Source organism: Tachypleus tridentatus, chromosome 6 (assembly GCF_004210375.1).
Source record: "Tachypleus tridentatus isolate NWPU-2018 chromosome 6, ASM421037v1, whole genome shotgun sequence".
Classification (NCBI taxonomy): Eukaryota; Metazoa; Arthropoda; class Merostomata; order Xiphosura; family Limulidae; genus Tachypleus; species Tachypleus tridentatus.
Window position 1 is genome coordinate 81,379,021 of NC_134830.1, and position 21,150 is coordinate 81,400,170.

The window sequence follows — 21,150 nt, forward strand, 5'->3', positions numbered from 1 at the left end:
ATTATTTTATGCGTATCGTAATTAATTTACATGATATTTATGATCAAATCATGAAAGGTCGTATTAATTTCTTAAAATATATATATATACATGTACATACCTACAACCACATAAACACACTGAGATACGTATTTATATTTCAAAGCTATTACTGTTGTTATGAGTGCTGTGTATTCTTCTAGTACTGATAAGTTATACAATTATTTCATATAAGGTTAATTATTTGACATCCGAATATAGTAGTGGCTAATTTAATTTGAAAACACTATTGTTTATAATCGATGATCACAAGACATCTTGCTGAACTGGATATTAAAAGTACTATTTGATATTTATAATTGCTGTTTAAACTTATTCGCAAAATTTAGTTTTGTTGACATAAAATTTTAGATAAAAGTGGACTTTTTTTTTTTTGCTTTTCAAATGCATCGATTGTTTTAGCTACTAGTCATGTATGAAAAATAAATACAAATGGTCACAGTTACTGAAAGTTTGGAGAATTTGAAAAATATATTTGTAATTAAAAACAACAGTAGCCAAGGTACCAAGTGGGGAGATGTTGATGTATTAGACTTTTCGTCTTTATGTTAAAATAAGCTCAGCTTTATGTTATCTTTTTAAACCAAACTTGAATGATTTTGAGAGTGAACGTCTAAATTATTTTTGCCTAGATGTTTAGAAGTTTTAAATATACATTTATATGGGTAACCACATATTTAAATATTTATTTTCTTTTGACTTATTTAAAGACTTTTTTATAAACAAACGTCTGTGAAATAAATATCTATACTTATTTTATGGCTTCTGGAAACCGTATGCATAATTTTCGTAATCTACATAATTGAATAACGTTGCAGGACAGAAAAGGAGCCATGAAGATTCAAAAATTAAACTGAGTTATTTCAGTTACTGTGGTAATAAGAGGGTTACATATAGTTTAAGTAACCCATACTGTAAAGCTTTTATTTATATCTATCTTGAAAAGAGTGTATGATTTTAAGAATCCATAAGACTCCCCAGTAGCTCAGCGGTAGGTCTGCAGACTTACAACACTAAAATCCGGGTTTCAATACTCGTGGTGGGCAGAGCACAAATAGGCCATTGTATAACTTTGTGCTCAATTCAAAATGACATCAACAACATGATGTCCACAAAACAAAACAGCATCAAACGTAACTAAGTTTGCTTTTTAGCTAAAAATATAATTATGTCTTAAGCACCTTAGATATTACCAACTTTTATTTTTCTATTTCATAAAGATATAATTGGCAGTACGTTACAATATGGTCTGAATTCACGAATCTTCCTAATTTACTCTTAAATGATAACGGTCCAACTTTAATATTTTGCTCCATGTCAACAAAGGTAAACATATTGCAACTAACTAAAGTGATCAAGTTTTTATCGTGCTCAATGGAAGCAAAAGTGATCCTAAATTATTTTAACAAAAAGTTAAATATCTGAAGAAATATCAGCTGTTTTAAGAAATATACGTGTAGTAATTGTAACAGATTTACTGTTGTAGATTTATTTTAATACCTACACTTGTTTCTGTATAGTTTACCTTCTGCATGTAACGTACGTTGTTAACGGTGTATTGCTCAAGTCCGCCTGTTCTCGAAATTTATAGAAGATTCTTGATAGTTATAATTAATAATATTTGTTTTACGAAAACGCTGGCGTATTCGAGCATTTGGTGAAACTTCGAGAAAATTGCATGGTTCTTATAAAAGCAGCTAAGCGAGAGACAGAAGAGTATTATTATTATTGGTCAGCTACAGTCATTGTGCTATGGGTCTTTGAAGCTATAATTGCGATTTACGTCTGCTAATCGGAAAACTACAGAATTTGACCAGGAACGTTAATAGGTTTCGAACATTAGAAACCGTTCAGCGTCGGTGAATTACTTCGGACGTTAGAATTTCTTCGAGTACATTAAATATCATCATGGATAAAAGTCAGCAGTGTGAGGCCAATCAAGCCAGCTAGCTAAAGCAAGGTGTGACAATATCAACTTAGAATTAATTTGCAAATTTGTAAATTATGATTTACAACAATTATGAGTAATAACAGTTATTATAAATTGTTTTCCATGTATTTTAATTAAAGTTTTAATACCCATACCAGCCGTCTTTAGAATAAGTTTTTTCATAAAAATGTATTGAGTTTTTGTTTGTATTTTGAAATATACATATATATATGTGTGAAAAAGTTGTGTGTTTCAATTTCGCTGACAAATATCGTAAATTTGACACATATTAATATTTAATTAACTTCTAAATCCAACTTTAAATTTCCAGTTATTTGAAATAGTAGTACGTAATGTAATAAATCGAAGTTTCTTTTGCAATAAAGTATAACACATAACATAATGGTAATTATATCTATACTGAGTTATTCAAATGTGTACTCAAACATTCATGGGATGTAATATCCAGTTTATAATTACTGGCTCAGGTTAATTATATAGCAAATAGTTTTATACACTTTTCTTCATGTATACAAGTTAATAAAAACCAAACTGAAAACTGAAGCTAATTTCATTAGATACTTGAAACTATTGATGTATCCTCCAGTTAGTCAGCGGTACGTTTAGAGACTTATATTGCTAAAATCCAGGGTATGATTCCCCTCGCAAATAGTTTATTGAGTAGTTTTCTGCTAAAAATAATACGTCTGCACACTACACATACAAATTGTACGCACCATACTTGTCAGTTTTATAGCGTGTGTATACAAGAACAACTGATCCTTCTTATACTTCACCCTAAGATAGATTTAATAAACATATCAAAGAGAGGTTGCTAGAAACTCACCTGATAGGTTTACCGTAATCAAGACTACAAAGATAACTTTTATGTCAAGAAAAACAATTTGTAAATTGAAGTTAGCAAAGAAAGAACTTCAACTGATAAAATCTAAAATGGAGTAAGAAACAAGAATAACTATCCCTACATCTTTTTACAATGAGACAGAGAACTATTTCATCTCATTAACAAACATAAAGAAAGTAGACAAGAATAATAAAATGCCGGTATTTAGTGTTAGACAACATTAAAAATCTTGTACAATACGAGCTCATTGATCCGGAACGCCAAGGTAAACCTACTATACAACCGCCATTCCTTTTTCACGTTTATGCATGTCCTAGTGCAATGACCATAAACTGTTTACTCTGTAAATCTAGTTAGATGAGTAAACATTATTTTTAACCATTACCTAGACACATATGCGAGTGGAGAGAGCCCGTGAAAACGTATACACCGAGTGTTTAGTTTTAATTAAAATAAATGGAAATATTCTATTATATATTGGACTGTGATATATATTATATAATATGAAAAATAATTAATTTCAGTTTGATATTGTGGTAGCAGATTATTATTGTTATATTACCTTAAAGGTCACCGAAGATAAGTAAAACTTTTTTTATCATTCATAATCTGTTTTACTTTTTGAGTCATTTAGAGAATGGAACTGTACTTGCATTAATAAATAATATAATTGACAAAAGTATATTCTAGACTAAAAGTTCTAGCTTTATACCTACTAATATACGTAATGATTACGTTTTCATTCACAGCATCATTTTGATAGAATATAAGAAATGCTTTTATATAAACAAAGACTAGTATAGTTTCAACTTCCATTCTCATTCACAAAATATTTTCAGCTTTTTCGACGTTATTGAACTGAAAATACTGCAGCATTTTGCCCTTTTATTACCTATTACATCCCAGCTGGTTTTAACATTAAGAAATCTGCTAGAAAATTGTTTTAATGATTTAATAATTGATCCATTTTTGTCTTTTAATTGTATCAGGTGTTTTAGTTCGTGATTAACATTGTTGGTTGCGATACGTTCTTATCTGAATTAAACGTTTCGATATTAGATAGCCAACTAATGAAGACTGCATTATTTCGAGCAATCTCAAGATTTCGTCCAGAGTTTTGTATTGTAATATTCTAGCACTGAATTGTACATTGAGAAACAATTTATTTAGTAGTAAGAAGTAAAGCTGTTATTAATCTTCTTGTTTGATGGTAAATAATATCTATATTTATAATTCATTAGACAATAAATGTTAAAATTATCAGTTGAACTTTTATAGGTAGGCAATTAGAATCGAAGCTTATTGTTATTATTTCCAGGGCATTTTTGTTTATTTCAAATACTGTGTTTATTTTACTGCCATAAGTGACGAATATTATTAGGACACAAAATGAGTTCCAGCTGAGACGTCCAGTCAGTAACATTAAAGTGCTTTATATTTTTATCCGTTAAACGAAGAGACAAAAATCCAAAGTATTGACCAATAAATAATTTATTACAAATAGCTAAAAAAGAAGGAAGGTAAAAACATTTCATTTGTTTAACAGCTAGTCTAAGAAAGTTATTTCACCCAACAATAATATATTAATAAAATATTTATTAACGTAAAAGGGATAATATTTACAAGAATAACTATTCTATCTATGTGACTATACATGTAGATCATATTGAAAACGTTTTGAAATAGCTAGTCACACGCCAGCGTGTTAATCTTTGAAATGCATGATAAGCAGACATGTAATGCAAACACAGGAATTTTAGACTTTCGATCAACGTATCATATATATATATATATATAATCATAATAATAATTTGACAGTTCGAATTTCACTTTTTGTGGATATTATATTTCTTGAAACATTTTCTTTTATTTTTCCTCTCAACTTTTATAATTGTTTGAAATCACATTATATTTAAAAATCGGTTTCGTGGCTTTCACTATTTTTAAGTTTTATTTTCATCAATGTACATCAATGTACAAGGTAAAAAAGTAGAGTGAAATGATTTCTAGCTGAAGAGTAGCGAATGAAACAAAAACGTAATTTAAAAAAATTCTAAAACTTAAAAGTAAATACAAAACAAATTGTTGTACGAAACATATACATATATATATTATTTTTCTAATGTTGAAGGCATCTATATTAATACTTAACATAAAGTAACTGATCACTTTGACAGCAAAATTATGCAACACTGAAGAAAAAAGACTGGAAAATAAAAAGTGTATGCTTTATGAATGTAAATGTATACGTAGATTTTATGAAGACTATACTTGAACTACAAAATAGAGGGATTAATGGAGCTATTGGGACTAATCCCAACCCCATCCTTCTTCCTCACTGGAAATAGAAAACAAGAATAAGATTATATTAACATTTCTTATGAACAAAATATTTAGACAGAATTTCTCTATTTGCCGAATATTAATGGTACACAATACTGTTAACCTTTAAAAATATTTTATTATATTAGTGTTTTGAGGGCATTTAGAATAAACTGTATTTAACAGAAATTAAGTAGTTAATTTAGTAGAAATTTAGTAGTTAAGGTCAAGATATTGTAGGTTAAATCCTCTAGAAATATACTTTTACATAACTGAAAATAGTTTAGTTATTTAGCTTCAATATCTGACTTATGCTACTATTAGAAAGAAATTACAAAATGTGAATTATATTTTTCAATTACTTCATAATTTACTTTCAGATTTAATTTCTTGCTAAACTTTTGCTTTACTTCTACATAGACTATTATATCAGTTAATTCTGACAAAACACATTAGAAACGTGTGCAGAAGAACAAAATGTTGTATTAAAACATGTGCATGAAAGCTTCTTTTGTGTTGTTTATCAGATGGTATTTCAGTACGTCATTAAAGACGGTTAAACGTAATTTATAAAAACGATTTGAACATGCTAATATAGTTGCGTGTTACCACAGCTGAGAACTATATATATTTCTGATCATGCGATACTGCAATGTCTCCAGATTAGGTCTAGGACTGGAGAGCAGGTGAAACGTTTTCCAAAGAAAACTATTTGTATAGAATTATTATTAAATAGTGTAATGTTAATTTGGAAGAAACTCTTAGTTAACAAGGTAATAAATAGATTTACAGGTGACAAAAGTTTACAAGGTTCCAGCCATACCTCGAACTCAATAGCTGTTTTTTAATAAATAGTAGCAGAAAAAACTGGTCCGTTGAAACATGGTCTTGAAAGCCAAAGACAGCGTTCAGTGAAGTACGTGTGAAAAACTTCATTGTGTGAAATTTAACATTAATTTAACCACCAACCCTACAAGCTTGCTATAATGAATACTATTGTGGGTCATGTTGTTGTGATCCTATTTTCTTAATTTATTTTAAATAATAATAAATGCGACCTGTTCCTCAATAAAATTTGAATAGAAAGTTGTTATCTAAATTAATCTGATTCTTATTGAACAAGAAATATATCTTGTGTAACATTATCAATAGAATAAGCACGATTGAAAACATAGGAAGTACTTCTAAGTGTGACATGGAGGCTGGAACATCGCTCTTATTTGTACGGGTATAATTAGGTCAGTCTGTTATATATATATACACATGTACAGAATCAAATTGGAGGAATTAGTTTAATGTGATATATATATATATGAACCAAATTTTCAATAATAAACAACTTACTAGATAGGTACAGGTTTCTTGACATAATAAGGGACTTTTTTCACAATAGGAACCTCAACTGGAACTTTCACATGAACAGGGACCGGGACTTCCTTGTGTACAGGCACGACGACAGGTTTTGGTATTTTTACAGGAACATGCACTGGCACATGCTTTTTTACAGGGAATGGTTTCGGAACGTGAACAACGTAAGGCTTAGGTACCCTGACTGGCACTGGAAATCCAACATGCGTGGGAATGGGAATATACTTATAGATAGGGACGATTTTTCCAACAGGTACAACTTTGGGAATGTGATGAAATTTATGGATGATGTGTGGAACTTTGACAGGATGGCCTATAGCTAAAGGTTTGAAAACTTTCACAAACTTGGGAATAGGAATGATCTTTGGAACAGGTACAGGATGGGGAACGGGAACAACTTTTTTGATCTTCTTTACAAGATAGACGTCATCCTCCCATCCAGCTCCCCCGCCGTAGCCATCAGTTCTTACAAAAACCATTAACAGCAGTAGTCCACACGAAACTAATATCCTCATAATCATTATATCTAAAGGGAAAACAATACACTAAATTCTTAGTTTTACAATAATATAAAAATATAGTTAAACAAATATTGTTAATTTGTTTTCATAGAAATTACGTTTGTAATTCAGAAACGTGAGAAATTAATATTTTTATAGATCAATAAACGTAGATTGATATAAATGTACTGCTCCGGGTCAACAAAATATTTTGTTATTTGTTTTCAAAGAACAATATATCTCACCTGTTCTCAATAAACTTTCTAACATAATGCTTTTATCTAAAGTAAATGGTTATTGTTTGAAAAGACATAGAATATAAGTTACGAAATTATTGAAACACTATTATATAAGAAAACGTTGTATCACAGAACTTTACCCCTTCGTCGCTGTTTGAGTGTCTCAGGATATTTTATAGCGAATATTTTAAGACTCGTTACTGGGATTTTCTGATAGCACGAGTACGTTAGCTAGTCTTCCTTTATATAGAACAACAAGTAATAGACTGACACGACCTACTTGAAGACTTCCATTGGTCAAATAATTGGGACACATGCGAACTGCCAAACTGAACAGTTTCTAGCAATATAATCTATATATAAAAAAAGATGTTACACATGAGCTTGCCTTGTGGAAACTAACCAAAATTAGGGTAATAAAATTTCTCAACCTTTCTTTCTTGTTTGTGCTTGAGTAAGAAAAGTGCTTTTTTTAAACATCTTCATTGTACATGGAAGTAGTTTAAGAGCAATCTAGTAAATCAAGTGCCTCGAGTGGAGGTGGGACTATATTTATATCGACACAGCATTTATTATCTTATCATGTGCACAAGTTTAAATGATAAAAAAGTAAAAAATAGTGCATGAACAAAGACAAGTTTTACTAAAATCAGGTTAAAAACTCTGTGACGTAACACGCACGTTTTGACAGATACACTGCATGATTCCTTAAATATTTCATCTGACAAACATTACATATATTTAAAGTACAGTCTGTCCGAATAACACAAAGTGACAAAAGTATTTTACAGTTAGAGGAAATCTTAAAATTCCTTCACTTTAAAATGTGTGTGGATATGTACTGAATGATAAATTCAGTTGAAAGCTTCTTTTGGAGAAAGGAACTGCTTGTGATAACGAGAAACAACAATGTTGTCTTCACTGAAATGTTATTGTTTACAATATTGCATCAGTATAGCAACGTTTCAAGGACATTGAAAATTTGCAGGATGAACTAAGATCTCAGAATAACTTATCATTTGTTCATATTCACGGGACACTTTACACGGGAAGAGATAAATAATCAGTAAGATGTCATCTATTAATATTTATTATTTCCGAAATTTTAACATTTTTTATTCTTAATAATATGCTTACAAAACTTATTAATAAACTCTTCAATTATATCTTTATATATATATATATATATATATATATATATACTATTTTGTTTATCTATTTCCGTTAGATATTGCAGTTGAGTCTTTTCTAAATTCCTATGCTATTTTTGATTTTACATTTAAGAATGATTAATTAGATTACGTTAAGATTTTGTGGGTTTTTTTGCATATATTTTGTATGTCAGAGATTTTAAAAATAATTGATGCGTAATTACTTAGCATTAGTAGAAAATAATGATGTAGTTTGTTGGTATAAACATAACGTTTACGTTTTTTGTGTTATATAAAGTATTTATGTTGATTTGCATGACATCTCGTCTTTTATCTTGTATAAAGTGATTATATTGATTTACAGGACGTCTCGTTTTTGTTTGTTTATTGTATAAGGTGCTTATAATTGTTTATAAAATGCCCGTTCTTTTCGTTTGTACACGGTGGGTCATTTGTGAGTCTATGAACTTACAACGCTAAAATCCGAAGTTCGATTTTCCGCTGTGGATACAACAGGTAGCTCAATATGCCCTTGCTTTAAAAATGAATAAATATTTTATATTGCCCAAAGTGCTTATATTGATTTACAAGACTTTTCAAAGCTATATTTCATAAAGCAAATTAGTAGCTATTATGTGTTGTCATCATCTTCATAAGGTAGAATATTTCTTAGGAAGTGAGCTGCAATTTTACTTAGCCAGTAGAGTAAGCTAAAAAGTTATCTACTCAATAAGGTTAACTTGTTTGTTACACGTCGTCTGAGGCATTAGTTTTTGAAAGTGATTAATTTAATGTATATATATAGATATATAATTTTGATGTTTTTCTGGGACTACACTTAGAGTTGAGAATAAACAAAGAGTTGAATTACTTAATCAAACACGTAACATACACACACATATTATGCGATGTTTATATTTTTTTTTACTTAAGGAGTTCTACATTTGGCTGCTTGCTTTGAAATTTGTTTTAAAATGAAAATTGACTATAATTTAAAATATTTTTTCAACTACATATATTTATCGATTTTTTCTCTACTTATTTTAGGTAATAATTGTTAACTTAGAATATCGTTTCCATGTTTCACGAATAAGTGCTTTTTGGAAACATTAAATTGAAGAGACTTCAGTATCTAGCCAGATAACCGTTTACTATTAGTAGAATACAATTTGACTGATTCCCAAGGTCATAGACGAAAAGTAAATATAAGGATGAACAAGTTGTACACAGAGTACATAATCAGATTGCTACGATATCATAAAATACTCGTTGTTGAATTATTTTATTGGTGACTGTGGTGTGTATAACCAAAGAAAATAGAAATCGGAATGCTTTTCACTGTTTAAAAATTACAAGGAAGTAGCATACAGTACAGACAGCAAAAGCTGTATAAGTCTGCACGTTTTCTTTGAAAATGACGATATCACTTTGCGACTTAAGTTTTAAAGCATACTTTTATTAAACACACACACATTTCATTTTTGTATTTTTTTAGGTTATAGCAAAGCCACATCATGTTATCTGCTATGTCCACAGAGGGAATTCGAACTCCTGACTGTAGCGTTGTAACTCAGAAGACTTAGTTCTCACCACTAGGGGATGGTTAAGGTTACAATTGACTGTGTTTACTCAATAATCTCTTTAGTCACATAAAAAGACTGGTAACCGTTGTAACATCACACATGCTATGTCAAAACTGCTAGATATTATATCATTAAGTGCTGTGTCCAGAGTGACATATAAAACGTTTATTATGTATATAAAGTTAATCATCATACACTACATGTTGTGTAGTTACCAGTCAAGATTTACATATATGTATATATAGAATTAAGCACACGTGTGTTTTCATATACTATAGTGAGTACCTTACCTTCAGTTTAACAAATAATGAAGACCATTATAAATAGAACAATATATTTCAAGTTCACTGTCAGAACTCTTTAGGTTATTACTGGGCAAAATCATCTATAAGCAGAGAGCTATTTTTATACCATGAGAAAGGATGGCTGTTTTAAGTAATTTCTAACATAGGTTACGCTGTATAATTCATCCATCTAATTAATAAGCTGGATATAAAACTGATGTCTTTGTGGGGTGTCCTACATACAAACATATAGTCGCACTAATGTTGCTCAGCGTAAGGTTTGGCTGCTCGCTTGAACTACTTTGGGTTGCTGAGAGTTCCTCGAACTTTCTTCTCTGAACAATAACTACAAAACCTACACGCGCCCTACTTTATCTAGAGCAATGTTCTAACCTCTTTGACTTTATCTTTTAGCGTTTCAAGGCCGTATCCCTTCGTTTCTGATACCTCTAATATTTTTTGCTGAAAATGACAATGACCGTAGGTTATGGACAAGACTATATGCCCCGATAGACTGTTATTTTAACATCACAATAGAACAAGCTCGTTGATATTCTTGAATTTTCAATTTATATCTTAAGTGCAGGTATTAAAGTATGATGCTCTGTTCTTAACTGTCTTTATACATGTACTGCATATTACCTTTTTATGCATAAAAACTCGCGGAAGTGTTCTCTTAAATAAAATATCCCATATTATTTTCCCATCTGTAACAAAGCTAAGATCCGTAATTTGATTCCCCGCAGTGTACACAGCAGATAGCTCAATGTAGATTTCCACTAAGGTAAACAACAACCCATCTATAAAACGATTAGTTTCGACATGCTGAAGTGCTATAACTTTATATTGTTGAGTGTTAGTATACGAAGATAATACATTAGTCGCATTGTGTTCCTCTTGCACAAAATAATAGAAATGTTTATGTTGGCGCATCCTACAGGTTGGTACTGTACTTAACCTTCTTAAAGAGAGTAATTCAACTTTGTTGAGCCTTATACGGCCATCTTTATCCACAGAAATTGCAAAACCACGGAGAAAAAGACGTTATAGCGTTAAAGAGACAGAACTTATATTGTACAATATATGTGGTCACTATTGTGTTTCGTGTAGTATTTTGAAAGACGGTATGTATCTTGCTTCTTCATGGCATACAAAATAGAGCGTATTCAGCCACGCTGGTGAGAAATTCGGACTCTGTATATTCCAAGAAATTCATTTCTCTATTCAGAATTAAAAAAACAAACAAACAAGAATGTACTGTAAAAGTTTAGTTTGGGAATCTTCCCATCAAAATTATCTCACCAAGTCAAAAATTGTATGTTAAATTCTGTTCATCCGTTTAAACGTACGGGCCCGGCATGGCCTAGCGCGTAAGGCGTGCGACTCGTAATCCGAGGGTCGCGGGTTCGCGCCCGCGTCGCGCTAAACATGCTCGCTCTCCCAGCCCCACGGCTGGGGGCGTTATAATGTGACGGTCAATCCCACTTTTCGTTGGTAAAAGAGTAGCCCAAGAGTTGGCGGTGGGTGGTGATGACTAGCTGCCTTCCCTCTAGTCTTACACTGCTAAATTAGGGACGGCTAGCACAGATAGCCCTCGAGTAGCTTTGTGCGAAATTTCCAAACAAACCGTTTAAACGTATCTTGTGAAATTATCAAATAATAGCTGTAAAATATTTTGTTCAAAAACTACCTTTACATAAAATTCATTAACAGAATGGCTTATTTTAAATTTAAAATATTCCTTTACATCATATGATTTTAGTTCCAACTTTTTAAACAATAACATTTTCTGAAAATAATCACTTTATTTTATGTTTAGCACATGCAGTAAAAATAGTTTGAAAAATCCTTTCGTTATGTTTGATGGAATTGCTACTCACGAGTGAAGCAAATTTTATTTCATTACAAGTTACAGTCTTTAAAGTAATGAAGAATATCTTTATACAGATGCGCTAGTTTTCAAATTGATCGAAACGTCATATCTGTTTAAAACTATCCTCCCGTACTTGAAAAGTTGTAACTTGCTTGTAATAAAATACTTATAGCTAGTAAGTAAATTCAAATAAAACTACATTTTATCTAATTTCAATAAACCTATATTGTTCGATGAAATATATTTCTTACATAACATAACAAGAAATGGCAGCAAAAATGTTTTGGTCTATCTATGCTGACTGTTCTATCCGCTAAGTTAAAGTAAACACTGAGAGAAAACCATCCCAAAGCATGCCAGCTGCATCCAAATATTTATCGAGCATTCCATCAAATTAATTCCATGGAAATTAAGTTAACTGCATTCAACCCCATATGAAGACAACTTGTTCTAAAGGCCAAACACACTGTTAGTAAAATGAAGCTACTTAGCTTTTTCTCTGTCAATATTTACAACTGTCTTATCACCCTAACTCTTCTTTTATTCAAGAGAAAGAAAGTTCAGATATCTTTACTTCTCTTCATTGACAGTTTTATTCTAAGTATCATCCTAATAGTAATTCTCTGAACCTCTAAAAATATATTTCTGAAGGTAAGGGGTCCAAGACTGAATAAATACTCCAAATGTGGCCTAATCGATGGACTACACAATAATATTATAACCTTTTCAGACTTGTATTCAACATTTCGAAAGATACAACCTGAAATATTATTTACCCTGCCACTAACAACAACACATTGCTTGGTTGGATTAAGAAAACGGATCAACTAGAACACCAGTATCTTTTTCTTCCAAACCACTGTTAAGGTTATTTCCACCAAAACTATACTTATAATTCAAACAATACTTATAATTACCTTGAATATACTCTAATTAAAAGCCATCTGCCATTTATTTGTCCAACTTACCAAAAAATTCAAATCATTTTGTAAGGTATTAGCGTTCACGTCATGATCAGTAACACAAAAATTCTGATGTAATCAGCAAATATAAATAATTTATTGACCGTTTTTTTAACTATGTCAATGTGTAAATCACAAAGAGCAAATGTTCTAACATTGTGCTCTGTGGTAATTAACTTGTCGCATTAATCCAGTTTGACTGAACTTTATTCATAACAACCCTCTGCTTTCTTCCATTCAGCCAGTTTTCTATCCAGTTTGCTAACCTATCCTCAACACCTGCAGAAATAACTCCTTTAACAAGAATCTTAAGTGGCACCTTGTCAAATTATTCCCGAAAATTCAGATATATCATATTCACATATGTGCTCTAATCTATGTAGACAATAATGTCTTCAAAGAATATCAAAACATTACTAAGTCAAGATTTTTCCCTAGTGACACCATGCTGACAATTCAACAAAATGTTTAATTTTTGTTAAATGAATTTTCAAAGCATCATTTATCATATTTTCAAAAACTTTTCCACCACTGATGTAAGACTAATAGGTCTATAATTACTGGGACAATTTTATCACCTCTCTTGAAAGGATGAGTAAAATTAATCAATTTCAAATCTTCTGACCCCGTTTCACTGTTGCAGGACTTAGATCAAATAACATTAAATGGTTCACATGCTCGATCACTAACGTTTTTATTAAAAACTCTGGATAAATGTTATTTGGCAAATATGCTTTATCACTTTTTAAACTTTCCAATCTTTTTTAACAAAATCAGAGTTAGTGTGACCGTTTTGTTCAGTCTTGTTTCCAACTAACACCTGTTCAAGTTGAGATATGCTACTTAAATCTTTATTTGGAAAAACCGAAGAAAAAGTAGAATTTAATAACCAACCATCCCATAATCATAAAATATATTAGCTTTACGATGTCATCCCTTAAAGGCTTTACTTTCGTCCTAATATTTTGCTTACCCTTAATATATTTGAAGAACTTCTTACTTTTTATTTTTATATTTTCAGCTGTCCTTTACTAATATAACTTTTCAATTCCCTAATTTTCCATTTGATCGCCCCTAGTAGAAAAACAATATTTCTAAAGAATTACAACTATATAAGCCGGTTTTCGGTACTCGTGGTGGGTTTTTGTTTGTATTTAAGCATAAAGTTACACAGTAGTTCATTTCCACTTGGGTATCGAAACCCGAAATCCAGCGTCGTAAGTCCTCAGGTATATCGCCGTGTCACTGGGGAGCATTTGTGGTGGGAAGAGCACAAATAGCCCATTGTGTAAATTTTCGCTTAGCTTCAAACAAACAAACAAAACTGGTTGACCAACTCAAACGATCCATTCTGAAAAACTCTCTTTTACATTGAATTGATTCCATAAATTCAAACAGCCAACCTAAAGCCTAGTATTCAGTTCCAGTGATGTACTTATAATTTCTTCTTCACAATTAAGTCTTAACAGTATCCCTAACACAATTAAGTTATTATGGTTCTTTTCTTTGAATGCCTTTATTAATTTAAAAATTCCCTGACACTTGGGTAATCTTCAAAAAATGCCTTTAACAGCTCGCATTTTAATGAGGTGTAAACGAAATAACATAATACCAAAATATATTTTTGGATGTTTTAGTGAGTAAATATAAGAATAAATTGAAAACTGCCATTTATTGTAAACCTTTTTCTGTAATCATTCTGCCATATCAATAATCTTGTCACACTAAATCTCAAAAACTACTGTTTTTTTACTCTTGTAGGGATAGGATGGTATGAGTATTTTGTAAACAGGATGATATTAACAATGAGATATTATTAATTAAGAATATAGCAGTAGAAAGAGGCATTAAACCTGATGTTGTTGACAGAGATATTAAGATACTAAAAGCTGATATAAAAATATCAAATTAAAACTATTTGCTGAATAAAGTAAAAGGAATGTTTGACAGTATCGCTTATACCAGTCTTATCCTGTCAAATAATGAAAAAAATTAAAAATAAATGAATATTTTTTCGATATACAAACCGATAAGCAAAGCTAGACAAATTATGAATACGGTTAAAGATAAAAGAATTAATGAACACAAAAGAAATGGTAAAAACAATAATATTACTATTTCACCTTTAGCAAAACACATCAGTGAAACTAAACATACAATTCAAAGGGAAAAACTGTTATTATAACACAATATGGGAATTTAATTAGTATGAATATACGAGAATCTATTAAGATAATTAAATACAAAATGGTAAATTGAAATTTTAAATAAGAATGATGGACCTGATGAAAATGTTGTCAACAGATTGCACGAAATTCTTTAATATGCAAATTGTTTTTCTAGTAATTGTATAAATAAATATTATATTTTGCAATACATTACACTCCTGAGAATAATGCATTGAAATATATCGAAGAATGTAGAGTGTATGTTTGTGTGTTCTTCTTATAGCAAAGTTACATCGTACTATCTGCTGTGTCTACTGAGGGGAATCGAACCTCTGATTTTAGCGTTGTAAATCCGTAAACAGTGGGGAACACATGAAGAGTGTATGAGACTATCTTCCAGTCTCATTGGGTTTTTAGTGATTTTAATTCGTTTTTATCATTTATTTCTTTGTGTTAAAACAAAACCCAAAATTTGTGAAATGATTGGTAGCTCTTTATTTGACCTTTGATTTCGTATCTGCAACGTGCATATGAAATAAGACATATTTTTATGATAGAGCCAGTTAGTTTTTTTACGTTAATACAAAACTCCTCAATGATTTCTTTCTGTTGAAAATATAAAAATATTAACTTATGCAATAAATTACAAGTTTCGCTAATTACTAAGGTAAAACATTGTCAAATTTCAAATAAATATTGAATACTTTTAGGTTTTAAGACTCTTTAATCTTATTTGATTTTTTGGTCCCAATAAGAAATGAATCTTTTTACACGAATATTTTCTGCTGAATTGTACTTTGCACAGTAATTGAAAGATCCGCGTTTCTCGTGTCATACTTTAATGTACTTACAAATTTTACATCTTATTGTATGTAACGTTGGATTAATGATTTGTTATGAAAATGGTCTTTTATTTCAGAAAAATTATCTAAATATGGTTTAATATTTAGTTTTAGAAGTTCGTATCTTCAGATAAACGATGTTGTACAAATACTTTCACAAAAGAGGCTTATGTACGCACACATATAAAGTATATCTTATTCGAGATTCGTAACTATTTAAATTAATAGTTATTTGCACAATACAATGTCCTACAAGACATAGCCTACTAAAGCAATATAAGTTTTTCGACGTATATAGTTTTATTAGCTAATAAGTGCTTATATAAACTGTATGATTGTATACACCATACAAAACAATTCTACGCATAAAAGATTCCTTCTATAAACATACCAGGAAAGTTTTAGTTGGTTTAGCAGGCTTTCAATAACACGTATGTATTCACCAGTCAAGACCAATAATTCATGTTCTGTGGAAGACAAACGAGTAGTCGGATTAGAATTGAAACAGTTAAAATCCGTCCAATCAGAAATGAGTTGAGTTGCGCGTGAAAACAGGTTAAACGAAAAATATCAAAGCATTATAGTTATGGGTAATGCATTAGCAATTCGTATTATTTTTATAAAGATCGTACGAAAAATATGTTTTTCGTGCCATTTATAAAGTTCAAAATAGTAAAGAAGAACGCAAAAGATTAATTAACACTCGTAGTCTCAAGGCCCGGCACGGCCAAGCTTGTTAAGGCGTGCGACTCATAATCTGAGGGTCGCGGGTTTGCATCCCCGTCACGCCAAACATGCTCGCCCTTTCAGCCGTGGTGACATTATAATGTTACGGTCAATCCCACTATTCGTTGGTAAAAGAGTAGTTCAAGAGTTGGCGGTAGGTGGTGATGACTAGCTGCATTCCCTTTAGTCTTACACTGCTAAATTAGGGACGGCTAGCACAGATAGCCCTCGAGTAGCTTTGTGCGAAATTAAAAAACAAACAAACTCGTAGTCTCATGCACTTATTACAAAGAAAAAAAAACATATATATAACAAAGGGCACTTATATTTATAGCACACGTTTTGTTGGACGTGTTAAACCTATAGCAGTAAATCTAAATTTTATATCTCTATTGTTTTCTAAAAATGAGATAGCTTACTTATGTTATACTCTTACCACTGACTTGAATTTAAGGAGTTCGAGTAAAGAAGTAAGGTTAGGCTAAGAGTAACTTAATAGTTGAGTTTTCCTATTTGATGTAGAGCATGGAAATACATTGTTGTTCTTTGAAGTTTTAAAATAAAATGTTGCAAGTAAAATTACTCTTTGTTTGCACATGTAAAACAGCTAAACAAAAATCAAGATTGGTTTAATAATTTAAAAGTACGGAAGTGTTTTTAATTTTAATTATTTTCTTAGTGCTATTTGAAATATTGTGCTTATAGGGTAGTTTTCGAGTTGAAACAGTTAAGGAAAACACCAACAGTGAATAAAGGACACTTTGAAAGTGTTAGATAATATAGGTCTTTTCACACCAAATTTGGTTTCTTTAAAAAATGTTTTTTTTCAGTTTGTTTTGTTACAGTTGTATGCTTATGAAACATTCGAAGCGGCTGCTAGTCTCTAAAATGAATTTTTACTTTTATATTTCGATACATTTGTATGTTTATGAAACTGTTCTAAGTGATTGCTGGTCTCTCGTACTGATGTGTACAAGCACTTCTGTAGTACAAGTAATAACACAAAAGCTCTGCTAAGAGAGTATTATGAAGGTAGGTGTGAAGAAAATAGGTTAAAGTTGAGAGATGTGAGAAAGCTGCCAAACTTTGATCAGTGTATAAGGAATTAAGGTATTACATTATTCTAAGCCATTAGAAAATTGTTCGAATGAGAGATCATAGCATTTACATTTTTAATTTCGACTTGTCTAGAGACAACAAGCCACATTTTACGGATCACTTTTTTCTTACGATTGCATTATTTCCGCACTCGCTCTCCCTTCGTTTGCCTATCAACGTTATTTAAAATGTCCCTATCCCTACAAGGAATGAATAATAACAAAGTACGTATAACAAATTGCTATCTGTTACTTTAATCAATAAACCATACTTTAAAATAGGTGTAATTTGTTTACTGACAGCATATTACTTTATTTCTTTACTTCTCTCAGTTTATTTACTCTTTTCTATCTCCATTTTTTTTTTGTTGAACTCCTTTTTTTGATGGGTTTTTTTTCAAAACCTGCACTTTCTTTCTGACCTCTCACACCTGATTGTGTTATAACGATTCATAATCATAAGGAGTCTTACAATCTCCACACCTCTTGTACGAGCATTGCGGTTGTTATTTTAAGCATTTTCTAAATAACATAGTTTCCCGATTTCTTAGAAATTGGCCAATAGCTGACCGGTTTCCCACATCTCTCAATCCTAATCGTTGCTTCTCATACATAACCTTATAACAAACCCTTATGATTATGAAACTTTATAATTTGATATAAATGAACCTGTTGCAGGGCCAGAAAGTATTCGGTTCAGCACAGGTCTAAGAAAGGAATATAAGAGTAAGGGGTTCAACAAAAATTGGGCTTTGAAGTTAACAATGGGATTGGAATTTTAAAGAAAATGTTTAACACTGTATTGGAATTGTTGAATCATGTTCATTATATGTTCTTAGCAGTAAGATTGCCTAATGGGGTTTTAACGTCCATTAAAAGCCAACGCCAACCTTCTTTTTACCAATCCCCGAAAACAAAGAGTGTACATCGGAATTTTAGCATACGTAAAAACTTAAGTTTTCCTATGCAACTATAACTCAAGGGCTCATGTTTAATGTCATATTGCTTCAAATATGGACTCCGAACTTATGAGTACATTATAAGAATAGCAGTTAAGTCTAATTATTCGATCAGCTAAGTATAGCCAAGGGTTTGCGATACATAATATTGACTAGCTGCCTTACATCTACTCAATCAATTCAAAATTGGCCCAGGATGGCCAAGTGTTTAGGGCGCTGGAATCGTAATATGAGAGTCGCAGGATCGAATCCCTATTCTTCCAAACTTGCTCGCCCTTCCAACCGTGGGGATGTTGCAATCACTCTCACAATTCATTGGTAAAAGGTAGTCCAAGAGTTGGTGGTGAGTGATGGTGACTAGCTGCCATTCTTCTAGCCTTACACTGTTAAATTCGGAACGGCTAACACAAATAACACTCGTGTAGCTTTGCGCGAAATTCAAATTAAACTAAATTATCAAAACCAGTTCAAAATTTAAAACGGTTTTACGTAGTTAGCGGGAAAATATCAAAATAAAAAAATTATTAACAATGGTTTTCAACTATATATCGGTGAACACTAGTCAGTCTGAATACGGAAACTGAAAAAATAAACGTGCTTGTTATCGTTAATTGGAATGGACTTTTTACTTTTTTATCGAATAGTCCAAACGAACTCGTATAACAGTATAAACCATCATAATAATGATATCTTCATTATTCAGGAAACGTGACGAGATCTAGTATTGAATAAAAAAATTAGAGATCAAGGATTTAATAGACACAAATAAAATAATGGAAAAACTAATTTTACACACTACTGGAATGAAATGCAAAATTGATAAAATAAAATGAACGTGAGAAAAACGGCTGCAGAGTAAGTAATTTTTACTCCAAACCTTTGAGTTGTTGCATTCTGACTCTTTACTGACTTTCAGTCATAAAAATAACAAGTGACTGACCAACATGTTATATCACCTTAATTGATTAGCTTCTAAAGCCAGTATACTGCATACACAGGAAGTCTCTGTATTCTAGATCGTGCTGTAACATTTTAAGTAGCTGATTGCTTATCATCATTGCGCATGATATATATATTAATGTATGATTCGTAGACTGATATGTCTGCCTTGAAGTAAATTATTCTTTAAATATTAAAACATGCGGCTGCACAGAACATTTCATAGTTAAATTTAAACATAAACTTGAATTAAAAGTAGTAGGAAAAATAAGAGTTCATTCCAAGTAGCAATACAGTCGAAAAATGCTCGATTTTTTTTTTTTCAGTTATCACCTCATCTGGTTAAATTGTATTCCATCATCTAGAGCATTATAACGTGACGGCCAATTCTACTATTCGTATGTTAAAGAGTAGCCCAAGAGTTGGCGGTGGGTGGTGATGGCTATCTACCTTCTCGCTAGTCTTACACTGCTAAATTAGGAAAGGATATCGCAAACAGTTCTCCTGTAGCTTTGCACAAAATTCAAAACAATCCAAACATAAATGTGTTTAAAAACATAGTTGGATGTTGTGCGAATGTTATCATTTTTTTGAAATTAGGAATTTGCTATAGATAAATTGTTAAAAAATTTTATCTTTCAACACAAAATACTAACGTTCGTATCTTTCCCCTTTCCTTTGTCACTTTCCAAGGGAGGGGCTAAGAAGCATGTCTGATTTGTTGACAATTAATCCAGAAGTTTACCATTTATAAATGCACAAACTCACACAGATTTTAGTTGCATAATGGTTATGCTGGTGAATTACTTTTTTATGCTATTTCTTTTAGCTACGTAAATAAAATTACTTAGCGAACGTTATTCAAAATTGACTAAACATGTTCGCGATATATATGATTCATAGATACTAAAATAATAGTTAATTTTCGTATAATTTGTTTATTTATTAATAAGCACAAAACTTCACCATGTTATTGAATTTATATGTTAGTGTTCATTTCAATATCTAACTAAACAGGCAAAATTTAAAACGATAAAATCTTTTAACAACGCAAAACCAAGAAGAAAAGTTATTATATTTACACACTAACAATTTCTTGGGCACTAAAGGGATTTTGCACTTCCAAACGTGAAACCTTTTAACCATACCAAACCTATTGATCCATGTTTTAAAGTGCTGGTTCATAAGGCTTATGAATTAATAAAGTATTAAGTATTAATAAGGCTTATAACATGATTGACACGCTTTTATATGTGTTTAATACTCTTGTTAGTTGGGGTTTCTCTGTAGCTACAATATTTCT

General features: G+C 31.1%; 1 protein-coding gene across 1 annotated transcript; it reads right to left on the minus strand.

Moving 5' to 3' along the window:
* Nucleotides 1-4,469: 4,469 nt before the first annotated feature.
* LOC143254597 (uncharacterized) lies at nucleotides 4,470-7,046 on the minus strand. Its single transcript, XM_076509748.1, has 2 exons — nucleotides 6,501-7,046; nucleotides 4,470-5,172 (listed from the first exon to the last, which is right to left on the minus strand). The coding sequence occupies exons 1-2, from the start codon at nucleotides 7,043-7,045 to the stop codon at nucleotides 5,145-5,147; spliced, it is 573 nt and encodes a 190-aa protein (XP_076365863.1). The 5' UTR covers nucleotide 7,046; the 3' UTR covers nucleotides 4,470-5,144.
* Between the last annotated feature and the right edge of the window lie 14,104 nt (nucleotides 7,047-21,150).